This window comes from Bidens hawaiensis, unplaced genomic scaffold (assembly GCF_021521415.1).
Source record: "Bidens hawaiensis isolate Kalapana, Puna unplaced genomic scaffold, B.hawaiensis_p1.1 tig00030823_1, whole genome shotgun sequence".
Classification (NCBI taxonomy): Eukaryota; Viridiplantae; Streptophyta; class Magnoliopsida; order Asterales; family Asteraceae; genus Bidens; species Bidens hawaiensis.
The window spans coordinates 191,419-208,817 of record NW_027495162.1 but is presented as its reverse complement, the minus strand read 5'-3'; the positions used below and the strand labels follow the sequence as shown (position 1 = coordinate 208,817).

The following is a 17,399-nucleotide window of genomic DNA, read 5'->3' as shown; positions in this document are numbered from 1 at the left end:
CTCATTACATAGCTCTTATGAGAATGAGATAACTAACTATATATGTAGGGGTGCAAACGAGCCGAGCTGCTCACGAGCTACTCGAGATCGGCTCGTTAAAAAGCTCGATCGAGCCAAGCTTAATCGAGCCCGAGCCCGAGCTCGAGCCTAAAAGTAAGCTCATTTAATAAACGAGCCCGAGCCCGAACTTCACTTATTGAGCTCGAGCCGGCCCGCGAGCCTAAAAGAGCCTGCCATTTATATATTTTTTTAAAATATATATTTAATAAATATTAATATATATATATATATTATGAAAAAGTAAATAAAACTTAGTAAATAATATATATTATTTTATACATACAAAATCATTAAAAAAATTAATTGATATATAGTAAACAAGCCGAGCTCGAGCATGAAAATCTACTCATGAGCCGAGCTCGAGCTCTGTGTAAGTTAAACGAACCGGGATCGAGCGTAGACGAGCTCAGGCTCGGCTCGGCTCGTTTGCACCCCTATATAGCATATATATGCGCCCACCTTAAAGCAGCTTGGGCTTTAAGTTAAACGGTTATTTTACCTGCTTAGACACAAAAATTAACAGGTCGATTCGTGTCTACCTGTTTAGCACACGAAACCTGCTAAAGTTGTATAGGTGTGTGTTGTGTATTCGTGCATCGTGTCTAAATTGTCGGGCCTAGCGTTAACTCCACACTTCATCAACTAAAAATACATGCTCATTCCACATTGTTAACAAATGTAGAACCATTATAAAGTGCAATTACAAAGTATTATATCAAGTTATGAACACACTATCATCAACATTCAACATGACACCAACATTATGATCATCAATCTACATGATCATCACGAGCACGAAGAAAATCCCGAACATCAAAAGAAACGTCTTCACAAGATTATTCTCTTGACTCCCACGCCTCGGGTGGAAATACTCATGAACATGATGCCCCCCATGAAACCCAAACCTCGGCCCGTACGCATGCCTCGGCCCATACTGCAACGGGTTCTGAAACCCGTGCACGTTCATATCCGCTAAAGACGGAAATAACCCTCCTATCCCACTCGAAAAAGCGAAATTACCAAACCTTGCAGACGCCGTCGGACCAACGCCAAACCCTCCAAACATGGAATTCGGGAACGTGTTACTATCAGGTGGAGGAGCGGTTGCGGGTCGTTGTCCAGCTGGCCTGTGTGGGATGTCGTAATCAACCCCGTGTACCGGTTTTTCCCTCGGGTCGGTTTGCGTCTTCCCTCGGCCGTACAAAGGAATCAGCTTCTGTTCTTGGATTACCGCTTTACACACGGGGCATTCGTGCGACTGCGAATGTATGTTTAGCCATTTGTATAGACATGGCCAGCAAAACAAGTGACCACACAGAGTCACAATCGGGTCTTCGGCTAACTCGAAGCAGATATTACACTCGAAATCCCCGGCATCGTTGCCACCGGTTTCTCGCGATGACTCGTTAACGCTACTCGAGTAACTCGACATGTTTTACATAATCATTCAACACCCAATTATCCCTAATTATAACATACAAACATAACATATTAATAAATAATAATAATAATAATATTAAAGATCTAAGCTTGAATTTGATGAATCTAATGATGATTAACAAGAAGCACAAATTGCAAATAATAATAATAATAATAATAATAAGCTAATAATAAATAAGCATAGATGATCAAGAGCAATGAATTAAATCAAAATATTAATGTAATTAACAAAAGAAATGATTAATTAGTTTACCTGTGAAGAATGGATTGAATTGGATTGGAGTGATTTAGGGTTTGTGAATATTTAGAGAGAGAGAAATAAAGAGTCAACAAAGAAGAAGAATAATAAAAAGAAGAAGAGTGAGTTTAGTTTGGTATTTGATTCGGTTTGGAGTGCAAATGGAGTCAAGACAATGGGGCGTAGACAGATATCGAAATCGAAAACTGATGAAACCGAACTGAAAATAACTAAAAATTAGTTATTGCCTTATCGATTTTCTATACCCTCGGTTAATGAGGTGTCTGAGTGAGTATAAAACCGAATTAATTGAACCGAAGTATTAACCGACGGTTAATTTTTTGATGTTCTGAATAATTGATTTTTCGGTTCGGTTTCAGTTAATTGTTTTTTAATAATTGGAAATAACCGAAGGGAACTGATTAATCTATACTTTTATTTGTAACAGTCATCTTTTTCTAAGGGTATCATGTTCCAATACTTCAAAATTATATTTGATTCGGTTTGGAGTGCAAATGGAGTCAAGAAAATGGGGAAAAGATAGATATCGAATCGAAAACCGACGAAACTGAACTTAAATTAAAAAAAAGGGTTATTGGTTTTTATACCCTTGGTTAACTGAATTGAACCGAACCGAACCATTCTTATTTTAATATAATTATAACTTTATACCCCTCTTTCATGTATTTTTGTAGAGTTGAGCCTAGGGGGTTTCGAGCTCGAACTTACAATTAGACGAGGCGGCTCAACTAGGTTCGAGCTTGATTTTAAAGTTAAACGTGCCTAAGACCGAGCCAACGATCCAAGCCATAACCTGCGCTAAGCTTGGGATGAGTTTGTTGTGGTTACAAAAGTGAGCCAAGCTCAAGCTTGAGTTTCAAATCAAGTTTCTTTTAGCTAGTTTTATTCGAGTTTTTATCGAACAAACCACGAGCCCGAGCTTCGAGACACGATCTTTTTGAACAACCTTATTTTTGAATCTATTTAACGTATTTCTAAGCAAAATATTAGCTCAAGTTTAATTTTGGTTTTGAACAGAACTAAAACAAACATAAAACTAACTAGATAAACTGAATTGATTAACCGAAAACCGATTTTTTAATTTAATTTGTGAACACTAATCTAGCTAACTTGGGTCTCAATGATTTAGCGATGGAACCAAAAGATTTGTTGTGTATTGGTCAATGATCATCCTAAGTTTTTCTTTAGTAATATTTTAAGACAAAAATGTATTTATAAAATTTGATTAGTTTGTCATCACTATAGATGCTTTATTATTTAACTAAAACATAGTTATTTTAAAAACATGTGTTGAATTCTTATTTGGTGACTTGAGTTACTTAGGTGGTGTTTGGTTAGTACTCATGGATGACGTATCATTATAAAAATTAATGTTTTTATTATTATTATAGTTGAGAAAATAATTTAAAAGTGGTTGATTTATTTCTAAATGTATATAGCCTTATAACATGTTTGGTGTCTAATTAACACTGAAAAAGAACATTAAGGCCAATGTAAAATGATCAATGAATCATTTTTTATCAGCATACCGAAAAGTATAACCCGTCCATCCTATTCGATTGACAGTCATACGCACACCAATCTCAATTGGCATGAAAGGAAACGCTGGTAGACCAAAAGATAAATCAACCCCTTGAGTACTAGTGTAGTGAAGGTACCAAAAACCTAAAACGAGCATGTGATACTGTGATAGCGTATTTTTGTAGGAATTGTGAAACCATACTAACATTATAAGTAATATCTCGGTGAATCAATGCAAGATGATGAAAGGCACAAGCAATACTACGTTACACCATATCGTCCAATATCCATGGAAACTCCAGAATATCAAAAGAGACGTATAATCGGAATCACCTACCTGTATGGAAAAAGGGTTTGCACCGACTTAAGTCAATGTCTTATTTACATAATAGTTGGTTTTATGTGTAATAATTTTGTGTTTAGATACCTCATGTTAGTAATAACTGAAATCATTTAAACTAGCCAAACCATATATTATTTGAGACATTATACTTTTTGTTGTCAAATGCTTTTGGAATGTATTTGTCAAGAGAACATCAAGTCGTTGTAGTATAGTGGTAAGTATTCCCGCCTGTCACCCGGGTGACCCGGGTTCAATCCCCGGCAATGGCGTCATATATATTTTTTTATGTAAAAAACTATCTACGGCTTTATGTTTATGATCCAGTTTTTGTATAGAAACACAAAATAAATTTAGAGACAGTAGTTTTTTAATATATAGAAACTAGCGCGGGTTAGTAAAACTCAAATGGTGGTAAACCCAAGCGTTGAGCCGAAAAGTTGACGTGAATTCGGTCGATTTCGGTGAGACGCGTTATTGTACCGGAACTATAAAAACTGAGGTGGACCAATATGGTAGCGTTGGTCAGTATAACTCGAACGCTGATAAAACCTGATTGTTGTCGATCCCATAACTTGAGGCGATCGGTCTACGGTAATTCGGTTGGTTTTCGTCATGTTTATTATGATACCGAAACTAAAAAAAATATCGTTCGATCGATGTCTGTGACATTTGTTATGGTGACTAAACTAAAAACAAAAACAAAACTTACGGACACATTTGGTGCCGTCAAGTGGCCCAATCAGACACTTACAACACCAAACTTCTATGTTATATATATTTATAATTATTTAATGATAATGCACATACACATGCAAATGTCACTAACTCCTTAATGCTCACTTATTTCAAAAGGTCAAAATGATTTTTTTATCTTTTGTCACATCACTATAACCTAATCAATCACAGTATATACACAAACCATCGTCGAAGTATCAAATAACATTAACAAGTTCGGTTTTCTACCATAGTTAAAATCGAATTGAGTGAGAAACATGAAGTAGCATAAGAACTTGAACCAATTCACCATTCACATGAAACAATATTCATCCTAGGTAGGGCTGTTCACGAGCCGAACCGAACCGAACCGAGCAAAGGCTTGCTCGTTGCTTGGCTCGTTTAAAATCGAACCGAACCGAACGACGACAATTCGAACAGAGCGAAAACCGAAATGAGCCAAAATCGAATCGAGCATTTTTCAATCGAACATTTAGCGATTTCGAACATTATTTATTTCTTTTTCACTTTAAAATTTTCAATAAGAAATAAAGTTGAAGGTTGTAAATAATATATTTTGTAAATAAATTAGAAGTTTTTTAGACAAGCGTCCAATAGATTCTAAATTTTTATTTAAGATTAAGTTTGAAGTGAAATATAATGAACATGTAAACAAACTTATAGTATTCTAAAAACTTGAATCGAACAAATAAAACTATAAAATTGACGGAATATGAAAAATTTTAAAGAGGTAAAAATAATTGGAAACTTATATTTATGTGTTTTGTCTCTATATTTATATCATTGTTCATATATAATTATATACTAGACAAGTGCACGCGCGATGCAGTGGGTTTTTGAACGTGGAATCTATTAGTCACGTAACAATTATGAGTGTTCATGGTTCGGTTTAAAACCTTGAAACCGTTTAAACTGGTCATCGATTTGGTTTCCCGACTAGGTTGTTTACTTTAAGTCGTTTTTTTTACTTCCTTTATCCTTTCAAGTATCACATTTTGACTTAGTTGGAATTGATGATACGGTTATATTAATAATCATTTTAAGCAAATTTTATTATCAAAGCTTAAACTCTTAAACCAAACCAGAACCAGATCGTTAATAACAGTTTGGTTTTAATTTTTAATGGTTTAGTTTTCGTTTAAACAATCAAAACCGGCATTGAACACCCCTACGTAACATATTAATTTTTTCAATTGAAAAAATTATAATAATATTATATACAAATTAAAAAGAATAAAATACTTGTTTTTATGGTGCAATATATTTACAAAAAATATTAACGTATGAAAAACTTATTGTCGTTTAAAAATCGTGGATGAGAAGTTGGTTTAAAGTTGAAACTAAAAACATGATATGGTTAAAGATGAGGGGGCAAACTTGTAAGTTGAGTGAATTGTGTTTAAAAGACAAGTTTACCCTTAATTATACATGTACTTCATGCTTTAAGTGTTGTAAATTACTTAAAAATGGGGTGTCTTAATTTGCTCTTGTTTGGTGTATTATATATAGTATAGATAAAATAAATTAAAAATATTTGAGCCGAGTCGAACCGAACCGAGCAGACCTTTGCTCATTGCTTGGCTCGTTTACAAACAGAACCGAGCAGAGTGGCTCGTTTTTTAAGCGAGCGAAAAACCGAGCGACCATTTTCCTAGCGAGCGACGAGCGAGTTCAAGCGAAGAACGGTTTGAACGGCTCTAATCCTAGGTTTCTTTAATTTCAAAAGAGAATCAAATAGCAAAATCCACATTTTACCATGAACAAACCAGTTTAATGGCCGATCAACTTTTTTGAAGCAAATGATGTATAAACCACATATAAATGCTTATTCAAGAGATGACAAATGGACACAAGGCCCATGCTATAGCCCATTGCTTATATAGCTTTTTTACTTGGACCATAGTCCCATACTACCCCTTACTATCTCTATATTCTTTACACTCCATTCATTCTCTAAACTCAATGGGTGACTTCAACAGAAGTCAAAGGTCAACAGGAAGACTAAAATGCACAAGACTTGGCAAGTTTCTTAAACAACAAAGAGGAAGGCTTTATATTATGAAGAGATGTGTTGTAATGCTACTTTGTTGGCATGACTAGAACAACATATTTTTAGTAACGTTGTTCCAAACCGATGGGAGCAATTCGAACATGAGTCTTTAGAATGCGGGTGAGTAGTACTATTATCTATATATGGCGCATACCATTTGGTTGACCTAGTCTCTCTATATAAATTAGTATCTTGGCGAGTTGGCTCAGTTGGCTATATATATGCGATCGAGGTTTGTATTGTTTAGTAGGCTTCCAATATTACTAGACTAGTGACTCCAAATATGTAAATGTTATTTTTGTAAAATGTAAGCGAATTGGTATAGGCCGATATTGCATGTTTTGTAGTTGAAAGCAAATCTTGGCTTATATGTCAATGTTCTTGTTTGACAAGGGTCCAATTTGTATGAAGTTAACCCGAGCTAATATGACCAATTTGTTTGACAAGGGTCAAGTATTACTAACGTGTCTTGGTGCATTGAGTATTGATAAGAGTAGAACTCCATATTTTTAATGCTAAAATAATATTGACTTCTTATATTTGTGTTTTTAATGGATGTTTTGTAGGAAAAGGTGACAAGATAATACTATATATCTTTGTCCGTATTTCATATAATCATGAGTGTATAATTGTATATCTACATACACGTACACATATACCAGATTATAAATGTTGGACGACTAGTCTACATTATCTCTTAGGCCTATTTGGGATTATATCCGGGCCTTATAAATTTTTTCTACATGCTTTGTTTTCAAATATATCTTCTCACCTCATTCTTCGACTTCGAGTCAGCTCATCGAGCCAATCTCAAGGTTGTAAACAGGCCGAGTCCAAGTAAAAAAAAAGGACTTCAAGCTGTGTCTCAACAACATGACAAGCAATTAAAAGAAACCATATACTAATTAAAGTAGTTAAAGAAAATTAGTGTCATATCATATGTAACAAAATGTGAAGAAACAATAGTGTGATATCCAACTGTTGACTGACGTCCTAGCATGTGATTTAGGGGGTGTTTGGGATTTCTTATTTTGCCTCCTTCAAATTTTTCATTAAGTTAATAAGTTACAAAAGTGTAACTTATGGAACTTTTCATCTCATATAAGCAATCCCATACACCTTATTACTTTCCAAAAAATTTATAAGTTATAAGTTGATAAAAATAAGCAATCCCAAACACCCCCTTAAAAGGTGTGTCAATACATAAATAACAAAACATGACAAATTTATATGCTTCCACTAAGCCTTAGTCTTTCCTTATTTCTTAGCATATATATTTTTAGATTGTTGCTTATTAATTTAATTTGATTTCAAACTTTTAGAGAATATGGGCAGATTTCAAACTTAATTTAAAAAAATTTAAATAATAGTCTGGTAAAAGTATCATGGAATCCTTAGAAATAATAAGTGGTTTTGATGAATTTGGTTTGTTTTACATTTAAACATTGGAAAGTAATGCTATTGTGGATAGCCAAAAGAAAGTAAATGGACTTTAGGTATGTTTTAAGTCAATTGATATTCGTATTTTACTTTATAGTTGATGATGCACATTTTAAGAGTCATAAATATATTGTAGCAAGTTGTTCAAAGAAAAAAGTATGTAGTAAATATTTTGTAAAAAATGCATTGAATGGTCAACAAATACCAATTACATGAACTTGAAAAGTCAAAGAGAAATGACTAATATCACTTTTTTTTTCACATAAAGAGAAGACTTATATTAAAAAAAGACGTAAACGCCTCCGGCGAGAAATTGGAAATAAGTTACAGACTTTGAAAATAAAAAAACAATAGTGAAGAACAAGAGGTATCAATTAAGCTGTAATGCAAGACAATGGAGAGTCGGCCTAAACACTCCAATCGACTTCCTTATGCTTGGACCAAAGTTTGAACCGCCCAAATAATAGGCTTTTTTTTAAATTTCTTCATCCGTGAACGCAATGGATAATGCCCGAGCCTTAAAACACCTTCTCGTTCCTTTCGACTAATACCACCTATCATGATTATTACGAGTTTGATTGTCACAACTCATTGATAGATATGCACGCTAAGGATGTTCGGATCAACCGTGTATCAAATTAATAGACGGTTGGAGACTAAACATAGAGACATCGATGAATAACATTCCTAGCACCATCGCTTCCTATACTATATATGCACGATATCAACAATACACGAGTAAAAGTTGTTTCGCAAATTTACTATAGTGTAACACATGTACATGAAATGAAATTGTTGTGATATGAAATTTTCTCCTTTAACCAACACAATAATTGTTATTATTATTACAATGTACCAAAGCAATATAAGAAGACAACAAGCAACATGACAATATTTACGTACGAAACAACATCAACATGGTGATTAGAACAAGTTTTCTTCTCCTTAATGTTTTGCTTGTTCATCGACTTGACACCAATCTAATCACCACCTTCCCCAACTTTCATTTTCTTGATCCTAATTTCATTATCGTGACCACACCACCACCACTTTGTCCTAACCCATCTAATTAAGTTTTTAATATATATATATATATATATATATATGGGAGGGTTATTTTGAGAACCATAGTGAGTTTTAAAAACTTTAAGAACTCAATTTTGAACCACGCATTTAATTAAATGATTTGAAATGTGGTTGAGATTAAATTTAATTAACAAATAAAGCAGGAGAGAGAATAAGTATTTTTGATAATTACACAAGAACTCAACGTAACAATTTTTTTTGGAATTTTTTAACACATGTGTAATACGTAAGTGTAAGTGATGTACAAAAAATTACGGTATTTTTTTACACACCGAATCGACTTTTTACACATGTGTAACTAACGTTTAAAATTGTGTAATTATCAAAAATACTTATTCTCTCTCCTGTTTCATTTTTTAATTAAATTTAATCTCAACCACATTTCAAATCATTTAATTAAATGTGTGATTCAAAATTGAGTTCTTAAAGTTCTTAAAACTCACCATGGTTCTCAAAATAACTCTCCCCTATATATATATATATATATATATATATATATATATATATATATATATATATAAGGTAAAGATCCTAAGAGAACCCTTTCCAAATTGAGAACTTTGAGAACTATTTTGGACCAATAAAAACACTTTTAAAAAAATTATTTAAAAAAATCATAAAACAAAAAATAACAAAAATTTTAAAAAAGTAAAAAAAAAACAAAATTCTTATATATCATTCCGGTTTCATAAAAAAAATATCGTACTATACACATAATTTTAATTAATTCTTAGTTACGTAATATACACATAAGTACAGTATCATTTATCTTAAATTATACGCGTGCGTATAAAAAAATCATGTAAATATACATATATGTATATATTATACATATGTGTATATAATTTGGCTAAACCGACTTTTTTTAATTTTTTTTATGAAACCGGGATGTTAAAATGAGAATTGTGGTTTTTTTTATTTTTTTCATTTTTGTGTTTTTTTTATTTTATGATATTTTTTTTATTTTTAGGTTTTTTGTGATCCAAAATGGTTCTCATAATTCTCAATTTCAAAAATGTTCTCTCATGATCCTAATCATACATACGAACCTACACACATACATATGCACCTACACAACGCACCTACACATAAGAAATGGAGTGAAATTAGGGATTAATGGAGTTACACCTTCACTTCTCGCACTTCTTGCTGTAAAAAAACTCCATTAATCCCTAATTTCACTCCATTTCTTTTGTGTAGGTGCATATGTATGTGTGTAGGTTCGTATGTTTGTATATGTGTATGTATGTTTGTATGTGTGTAGGTACATAGGTTTGAATGTGGCTCGGTACATTTATATGTTTGTAGGTAGACATAAATACAACCAACCTACATATATGTATGTAATATCATATGAAAGGGAGTGAAATTATGGATTAATGGAGTTATACATTCACTTCTCGCTGTAATATCACTTCTCGCAAGATCCATCCCCTATATATATATATATATATATATTTCCTTAATTAATAACGTCCAAATTAATTAGTGGTATAATGCATGATCTAATTTAAGTACCTAACTATGTGAACCACAATCTCTTCCCAAAGACAAGCTCATGATCTACCTCAAACGAGTCTGGACCACGCACCTAAAAAGAACCATTTATGGGTGTTTTTGTTGTTATGGTCGTTTGCATCAATAGAAAGAACAGTGTCGGCTCTGATTAACAATTGTGACATGAAACCTAAAAATACAAGTTTATGTATACACATGTATAAAATACGCGGTTTGTCCCTTATAACATTAACCATTCTAGCGAATTCATGCCTTGTGGTTTTATTGACTCTCATGTTTCGGGTTGGATCCAATCGAGCAAAAAAACCTTGACCAAACTATGTGTGACACTCAAGTATTTAGTTGAATATGAAGGTTTGCCTAAAAATATATAAAACGACAATACGATAATGACAACATAAGGATTTAATTGGTCCACATCATTATCATCAACTTTTAAAATATTAGCTGTCGATAAATGTCTATTTTGTTCTGTGTTCGTATTGCTTGTATCGTTTATCTTACTTATTAATTTTATACAAAATGAAGTTCGTATTTAATTGAATCGATCAATAAGATCCATCTGTATAAGCTCACCCTAGGCGGTCGACTAGGTAGTCAGGTGTACTTGGGGGTACTTGGAAATGGTAAATATAAAGAAAACTAATTTTTGAATATATATAATACATATAATATATGTCAAATGTCATAAGTTTACTAACATTTATATTAAAATAAATGAATATCAATATAAATAAGACAAATACATTTTTAAATACTAAATTATTCTAAAAAGTTGCTAATCGTTTTAAAAAGTAATATTAATTTTTTTATATTATAGAATATGAATTATGTTTTAATTTTTTAGTCAAAATCAGCCCAATTTAACCGACGACATGTGATTCTGGCTGAGGTTGACCACATTCGATCAATTATTAGTAGTTAGGCGGAGTTAAAGGAACTCGTATCAGTACCATACAATGTAGCGAGTACTCAGTGAGTACTCGGGCAAGCACTCGTGGAGTACTCGGCATTGCAAACCTACTTTTACAACATTGATTTTTGTTGCATAATCTAGATGTAATTGCCAAATTTATAATAACCATTTTAAAAACGTGTATTCTAACAAAATTTTAGTATATAAATATAGATATAAACGAAAATAACATACAATAATCGTGTGATTAATGTCTTTTATGCATAATATTAGGATTTTAAAAATTTTCCTTTTAGGAGATGGGAGGGAACAAAGAGGACACAAGTTGATGAATGCAAAACAAAATCATGTCGAGCGTACAAACAAAACGATTGTGATTGGCCCCATGCTATCTTTACGAATTTTACATTAAATTATCAAATTTCTTGCAAAAAAAATGTTAAAAAGATTAGGAAAACTACCTAACGATTTAATTATAAACTTTGAAACGGTATGACCCAGATTCATTTTAAAGAACTCTAAAGACTCAGTTTGATTAAACTAACACACGTTAAATCATTCATATTATGTTTATGTGACAATAATAGTACAACATGACACAGGGAATGTTTTATTCACTTAAATAGAATTAATGGTGCCACTGTCAAACGATTAAACTTGAATAGGGAACTACGCCTTGCGATAGTGATATCAATCCCTAATTCCCTTTAATTATATAATCACATTACCATGAGACAAAGGATATATCCATTCATTCACTTACACTCTATTTTGTACTTGGCAATTTCATAATTGGTTTTCTCTTAGAAGCCGTATTTGTTATCATACTGGATGATGATCACAGAGGCCATACTTTCATGTACCAAAGCTAAAGACATTTATTTTGTAGGTTTGATCGGAACAACAAATCATGTATTAATATCGAAACCAACATGGTCACTTACAAGTTACCCCCTCTAAAGGATATTGAGTAGGCCAGAAATCTTAGGACAGTTGACCAAATGGACGATTGAGTATGCGCATATGGAATCGTGCACGAGAAAAGGTTTGCCTTAAAAGGACATATGATAGCGCACTTCTTGGCACAATTCCTAGAAGGAGAACAAATAGAAGCATCAAAAATATTAAACGTATGAAAAGCCTGAGACAAGTGCCATGAACGACACTTGGAACCTACATGCTGATGGCGTGTCGAATTTTGAAGGCGCATGGGCACAACTAATATTAATTACTCTGAATGAAGTCGTGCTAACCTACACGCTCATATTAGTTATAACATGAGGCCGAGTGCAAGGCACTTTTAGCAAGATTACACATCTCTTTGAAAAATAGGTGCTAGGCACATGCGAACACATTTTACAATCTAGTCAGGTAAGGCACAACAGTTGCGAATCAACACACCAGCCAAATCTCAACATTCTTTATTAGAAATCTTTCTTACGACAACTTCTCGGATGTGTTAAACTTGAAGATGTTGATTATCTGCTTAGGCAAATTCATATAGCCTAAGTTCATAGTAGCAAAGATAATAAACTTCGGATACCACTTACTAGGAATACATCGATCCCTTGTTGAAAAAATTAGGAAGAACAAAAGTTGCTAGAGGTGTGCGGTACTAGCCCTACAACCCAAGAATGACTTGATCCCAGTCACAATGTACGATTGTTTTCAGAAACTACCATCAAGTGAAATTTCTAATAGTCGCAATTGATTACTTCACAAATTGCATAGAAGCTAAACTCTTAGCCACAATCATCGTCACAAGCATCAAGAAGCTCTTATGGGAGCATCTCATATGTCATTTTAGCCACCCAATGTACATCGTTAATGATATTGGTTGCCCGTTCACAGATAAAACCCTGAAGGAACGGTTCATGAACGACAGATGCAACAAATTTTTACCTCATTGCGCACCATCAAGGGAACGTCCAAATCGAATGGGTAAATCAAAAGATCAAATTGAAGTACTAAAGGATTAAGAAAAGTTTACATCTCGAAGGAAGCACCCAAGGAGACGAATTACCCATATCAAACCATGGACAAAAGGAATAACGGGGAAACACCATTCAAGTTGACTTATGGATCAAAAGCCATGATCCCTATCGTAGTCGGTATATACCATCAACAAAAGTTTTAATTGCTAACCTTGTTAACAACTACGAAGCGATAGGACGAAACTTTGACCTCATGGAAGAGAGGCGAGAAAGGGTGGCTATTAGTAAGGTTGAATTCAAGAGGTCTCTTGAGAAATACTACAATCAACATGTTCGCCTTTGCGCCTTTAAGGTATAGGAATATGTGCTCATAGATAATCATGCCACTATAGCCGAGTCGATAATGGCTCAACACATATATATTAGGGTAAGTTCATTATAGAACTCTAAATTATTATAAAAGATATTAACAAATTTAAATCGGTGACTTTTTGCCATCAGAATTGTGACATGTCAAGTAATATATCTATGTTTCTCTCTTTTCTATCTTTGTTCTCTTTTTTAAATTTTATTTTACATGGGTTTTGAAATTCGAAGTTTATAAAAGAATAATTTGTATGTATAATACTTATATTAAAAAGTGTAAATAAAGACATAAATTTTATAATGAAACTGTAAGTTTAAATATGGAAAATTGTTCTATTAGCAGATAATCCGAAAAGCACAGCCAGACCTTAAAATTGCTTTGCATTTGGGGGTGTATTGGTATGTCAGGTGGGCAATTGGCTGTCACCTCCTTTACCAAATAGATAGTACTCATAAACATAGCCTTCTAGGATTTGAATTTTAATAAACTAATCTTATTTAATTAATATAGTACTGGTACTTAGTATTATTTCTCAGTTTTAATACATCTATAACATAAACAACTTAAAATATTTGTCAAGTTTCTACTTTCTATTTAATGAACAATTTATAGTACATTCAAATCTTTTGCCACTTTTGAAATGATGTAATGTAACTATATTTTCTTCATCCTCTAATTATAAAATATGCCTTGTAATAGATAAAATACTTAAAAGGTTAGTAGCATAACGGTATCCAAATATTTATGTATGTCTCTTTCTAAATAGTTGAGGGTTGTAGTCCGATGTTGCACAAATGTGAAAATTTATAAGTAAAATTAGGGGTGCAATATTATATGTTCCAAACAAATAAATTTTAGAATAGATCACATTACTTAAAGAACTCTATTTGGTTAGAATTAATTGCATTGGCATAAGTTACTTTAATTAGCTAAGATTTAAACAGAAAACAAATATTGGGTGTCATTTAAACATTTCAAACCCTAACACAACATAGAGTATAAACCCAACACAAGACAGAATCAAAATATATAAGGTTGTTATACTTATACATGTTTAATTGTTTAATAACATCTTAAATCAAACGGATCTTGTTTGGCTTGTATCAAAATTCAACTGGTTGGCCCATCAATTTTCTTTGAAATATATAATAAAATAATAATATGTGTACATATATAGTTTTTAAGTTCAACTCGTTCACAACTTTATTGTAACTAGCTTGAGCAATACAATTAACAATTTGTTAACCCGTTTGACATGTTTAAGTAAATGATTACACTGTTTATGTTTGTGTCTTCTAGGATATGATTGATGCCTTTGCATGGGTAAATATACAGGTCGTTTTCAGGTTTTCCATTGTTTTACTCTGGCTTCCTTAATTAACTTCAAACCTAATAACCTATCGGCCAACACGAGGCAACTTATCAAACCATCTCACTCCAAACTCTAGCTAAAATATGAGAAAATGGAATATACATATATATATATATATATATATATATATATATATATAAAAGTTATAAACCCATACAGGCTCTCATTTTAAAATCAATTCATGGTAGTCTAAGACATTGGTACAACATTTTCCCAATGCATAATTAGATTTGCATCAATAATCTCTAGAAATTACTTCAAAAAAATACTTATTAATTATTCCTGTAATATTATATATAGTTTATCAATACACAAATAAAATTTGAATAATATATGTAATACATGCACGTACAATTATCCCTCTATATAAAATGCCACATTCATAACCCTAGATATGCACGATTTTCTTCATACAAATACACCTTTGGCTTTGACCAATGACTAGGAGAAAATAAAAATAATCATATTATTGTATCTGATTAGATTTCCCCACAAATAATCCATATTTGGGTTTGTCTGTTTCCTCCATTATAATTTCTTTTTCCCAAGGTACACTCTCACTTCATCTTTTGCAGAAAAATAATGTTCTTTTTTAGGAAGTGCCACTAGTTTATTTAATTATGCCCTAAAAGATGAACATTTGTTTCCCAGGTTAAATAATCTAGATCCTTTACCCTCAAAGATCAAGATTTGTGACTCTCTCTCAAGATATATGATGCATTAAATCATTTGGAAGAAAACTAAGGGTTTCTTTCATCTTTATTCATATTTATTCATCTTTATTTATCTTTATAACTAGATGAATATTTAGTTAAAAAGTTTGCAAAGGTTTAATAATCTTGGATTCTTTGCCTCAAAAGATCAAGATTTGTGGCTCTTAAGATGATGCATTAAAAGGGTTTCTTTCATCTATATAACTAGATGAATATTTAGTTAAAAATTTTGAATTTTTTTTTGTGAGTTTAAATTTGTTTCTAAATATGTTTAGTTCTTCAAATCCTTTTCCTTCTTCCATCCATGGCCTCCCTCCTTCTAGTAGTTTTCTTGGTCAAGAAAAAGATGGTGTTTTCTTTAACCACCATCAGTTTTTCACTGGAGAATATTATTCTTTTGATCATCCTCCACCTCCTCCTCCTGTTAAAGATTCAGGGTTACAAAACCCTAATATTAATAATAATAATAATAATAACTTGAAGCTTTCAGATTCATTGATCTCTCCCTCAAGAAAGAGAGTGGCAGCTTCAAAGAAAGATAGGCATAGTAAGATCTTCACAGCTCAAGGTCCAAGAGATAGGAGGGTAAGATTGTCAATTGACATTTCAAAAAAGTTTTTTGGTCTTCAAGATTTGCTAGGGTTTGATAAAGCAAGCAAAACCCTTGATTGGTTGTTCACAAGATCCAAGGCTGCTATTAAAGATTTAGTTGAAGAAATGAAGCACACTTCATCTTCAACTCTTTCTGATCAATGTGAAGAGGTGTTCATGGAGAAAAGTGATAGTTATGTTGAAAAAAATGGAAGAAAGAAGAAGCAAGTGGTGGTTGCTAAGGCTATAAATGGTGGCAAAAGGAAGAAGAAAATTGCAACACAAAAACATAAATCTGGAGTTCATGTGAATCTTGAAGCTAGAAGTCAGCAAAGGGCTGAAGCAAGATTGAGAGCAAGGGAACGAACACTCGAAAAACTGCGGTTTAAGAAGCTCGAAAACGATGCCAAGAATAATGTTGTTGGTGATGGTGATGGTGATTACTGCTATGGACTTCAATCAAACTGTGGGAACCAGATTCAATCACAAAGTAATCATGAAGTCAAAATTGGGGAACCATTGACTCAAAAGCTTCCAAAGCCTTACTCTTTGTTGTATAACTCCCAGCACAATTTTGTTGACTCAAAAGATTCAAGATCTGAGCTTAAGAACAGTACTTGATAAAAAGGTACATTGTTATAAGTTATAAGTCTTATAACACATTCACATAATTTATAAATTTATAATCATAATATGTTTTAGTTGATTAATGAAAAAAAATTAATGGCAGGATTAAATCATGTGTTCTTGAATGTTAGATCCAGTGATGAGTGCAAGATAATTGATGGATGCTGGAGCGATATCTATGATCTATGATATACTGTAAGGATGTAAGTCCATAATTCTTGTTAATTTTAGTTAATTAATCCATTTGATTATAAATTTTATGCTTGTGAGTGTGTTTGTAATGATTCGTGAATTCGATCTATCGATCTACACACACATATATATATATATATATATATATATATATATAATACTTGTGATATGAACTTTTGAAATAATCCTTACGTCTTTGTTTCGAATCATCTCTTTAGAAGTTTTATTATCGATA

At 32.5% G+C, this 17,399-nt stretch overlaps 1 protein-coding gene, 1 non-coding gene and 1 pseudogene across 2 annotated transcripts; 2 read left to right on the top strand and 1 right to left on the bottom strand.

Annotated features, from left to right (window-relative positions):
- Nucleotides 1–690: 690 nt before the first annotated feature.
- LOC143581197 (uncharacterized) lies at nt 691–1,501 on the bottom strand (annotated as a pseudogene).
- Nucleotides 1,502–3,820: 2,319 nt separating this feature from the next.
- Nucleotides 3,821–3,892, top strand: TRNAD-GUC (transfer RNA aspartic acid (anticodon GUC)). Its single transcript has one exon. It is a non-coding gene; the product is annotated as a tRNA-Asp (tRNA).
- Nucleotides 3,893–15,843: 11,951 nt separating this feature from the next.
- Nucleotides 15,844–16,971, top strand: LOC143581196 (transcription factor TCP18-like). Its single transcript, XM_077064025.1, has one exon. The coding sequence runs from the start codon at nt 16,022–16,024 to the stop codon at nt 16,964–16,966; it is 945 nt and encodes a 314-aa protein (XP_076920140.1). The 5' UTR covers nt 15,844–16,021; the 3' UTR covers nt 16,967–16,971.
- Nucleotides 16,972–17,399: the final 428 nt, after the last annotated feature.

Bases quoted from the DNA above. Each gene is read 5' to 3' on its own strand.
- LOC143581196 (XM_077064025.1), top strand. From the start codon at position 16,022: ATGTTTAGTTCTTCAAATCCTTTTCCTTCTTCCATCCATGGCCTCCCT.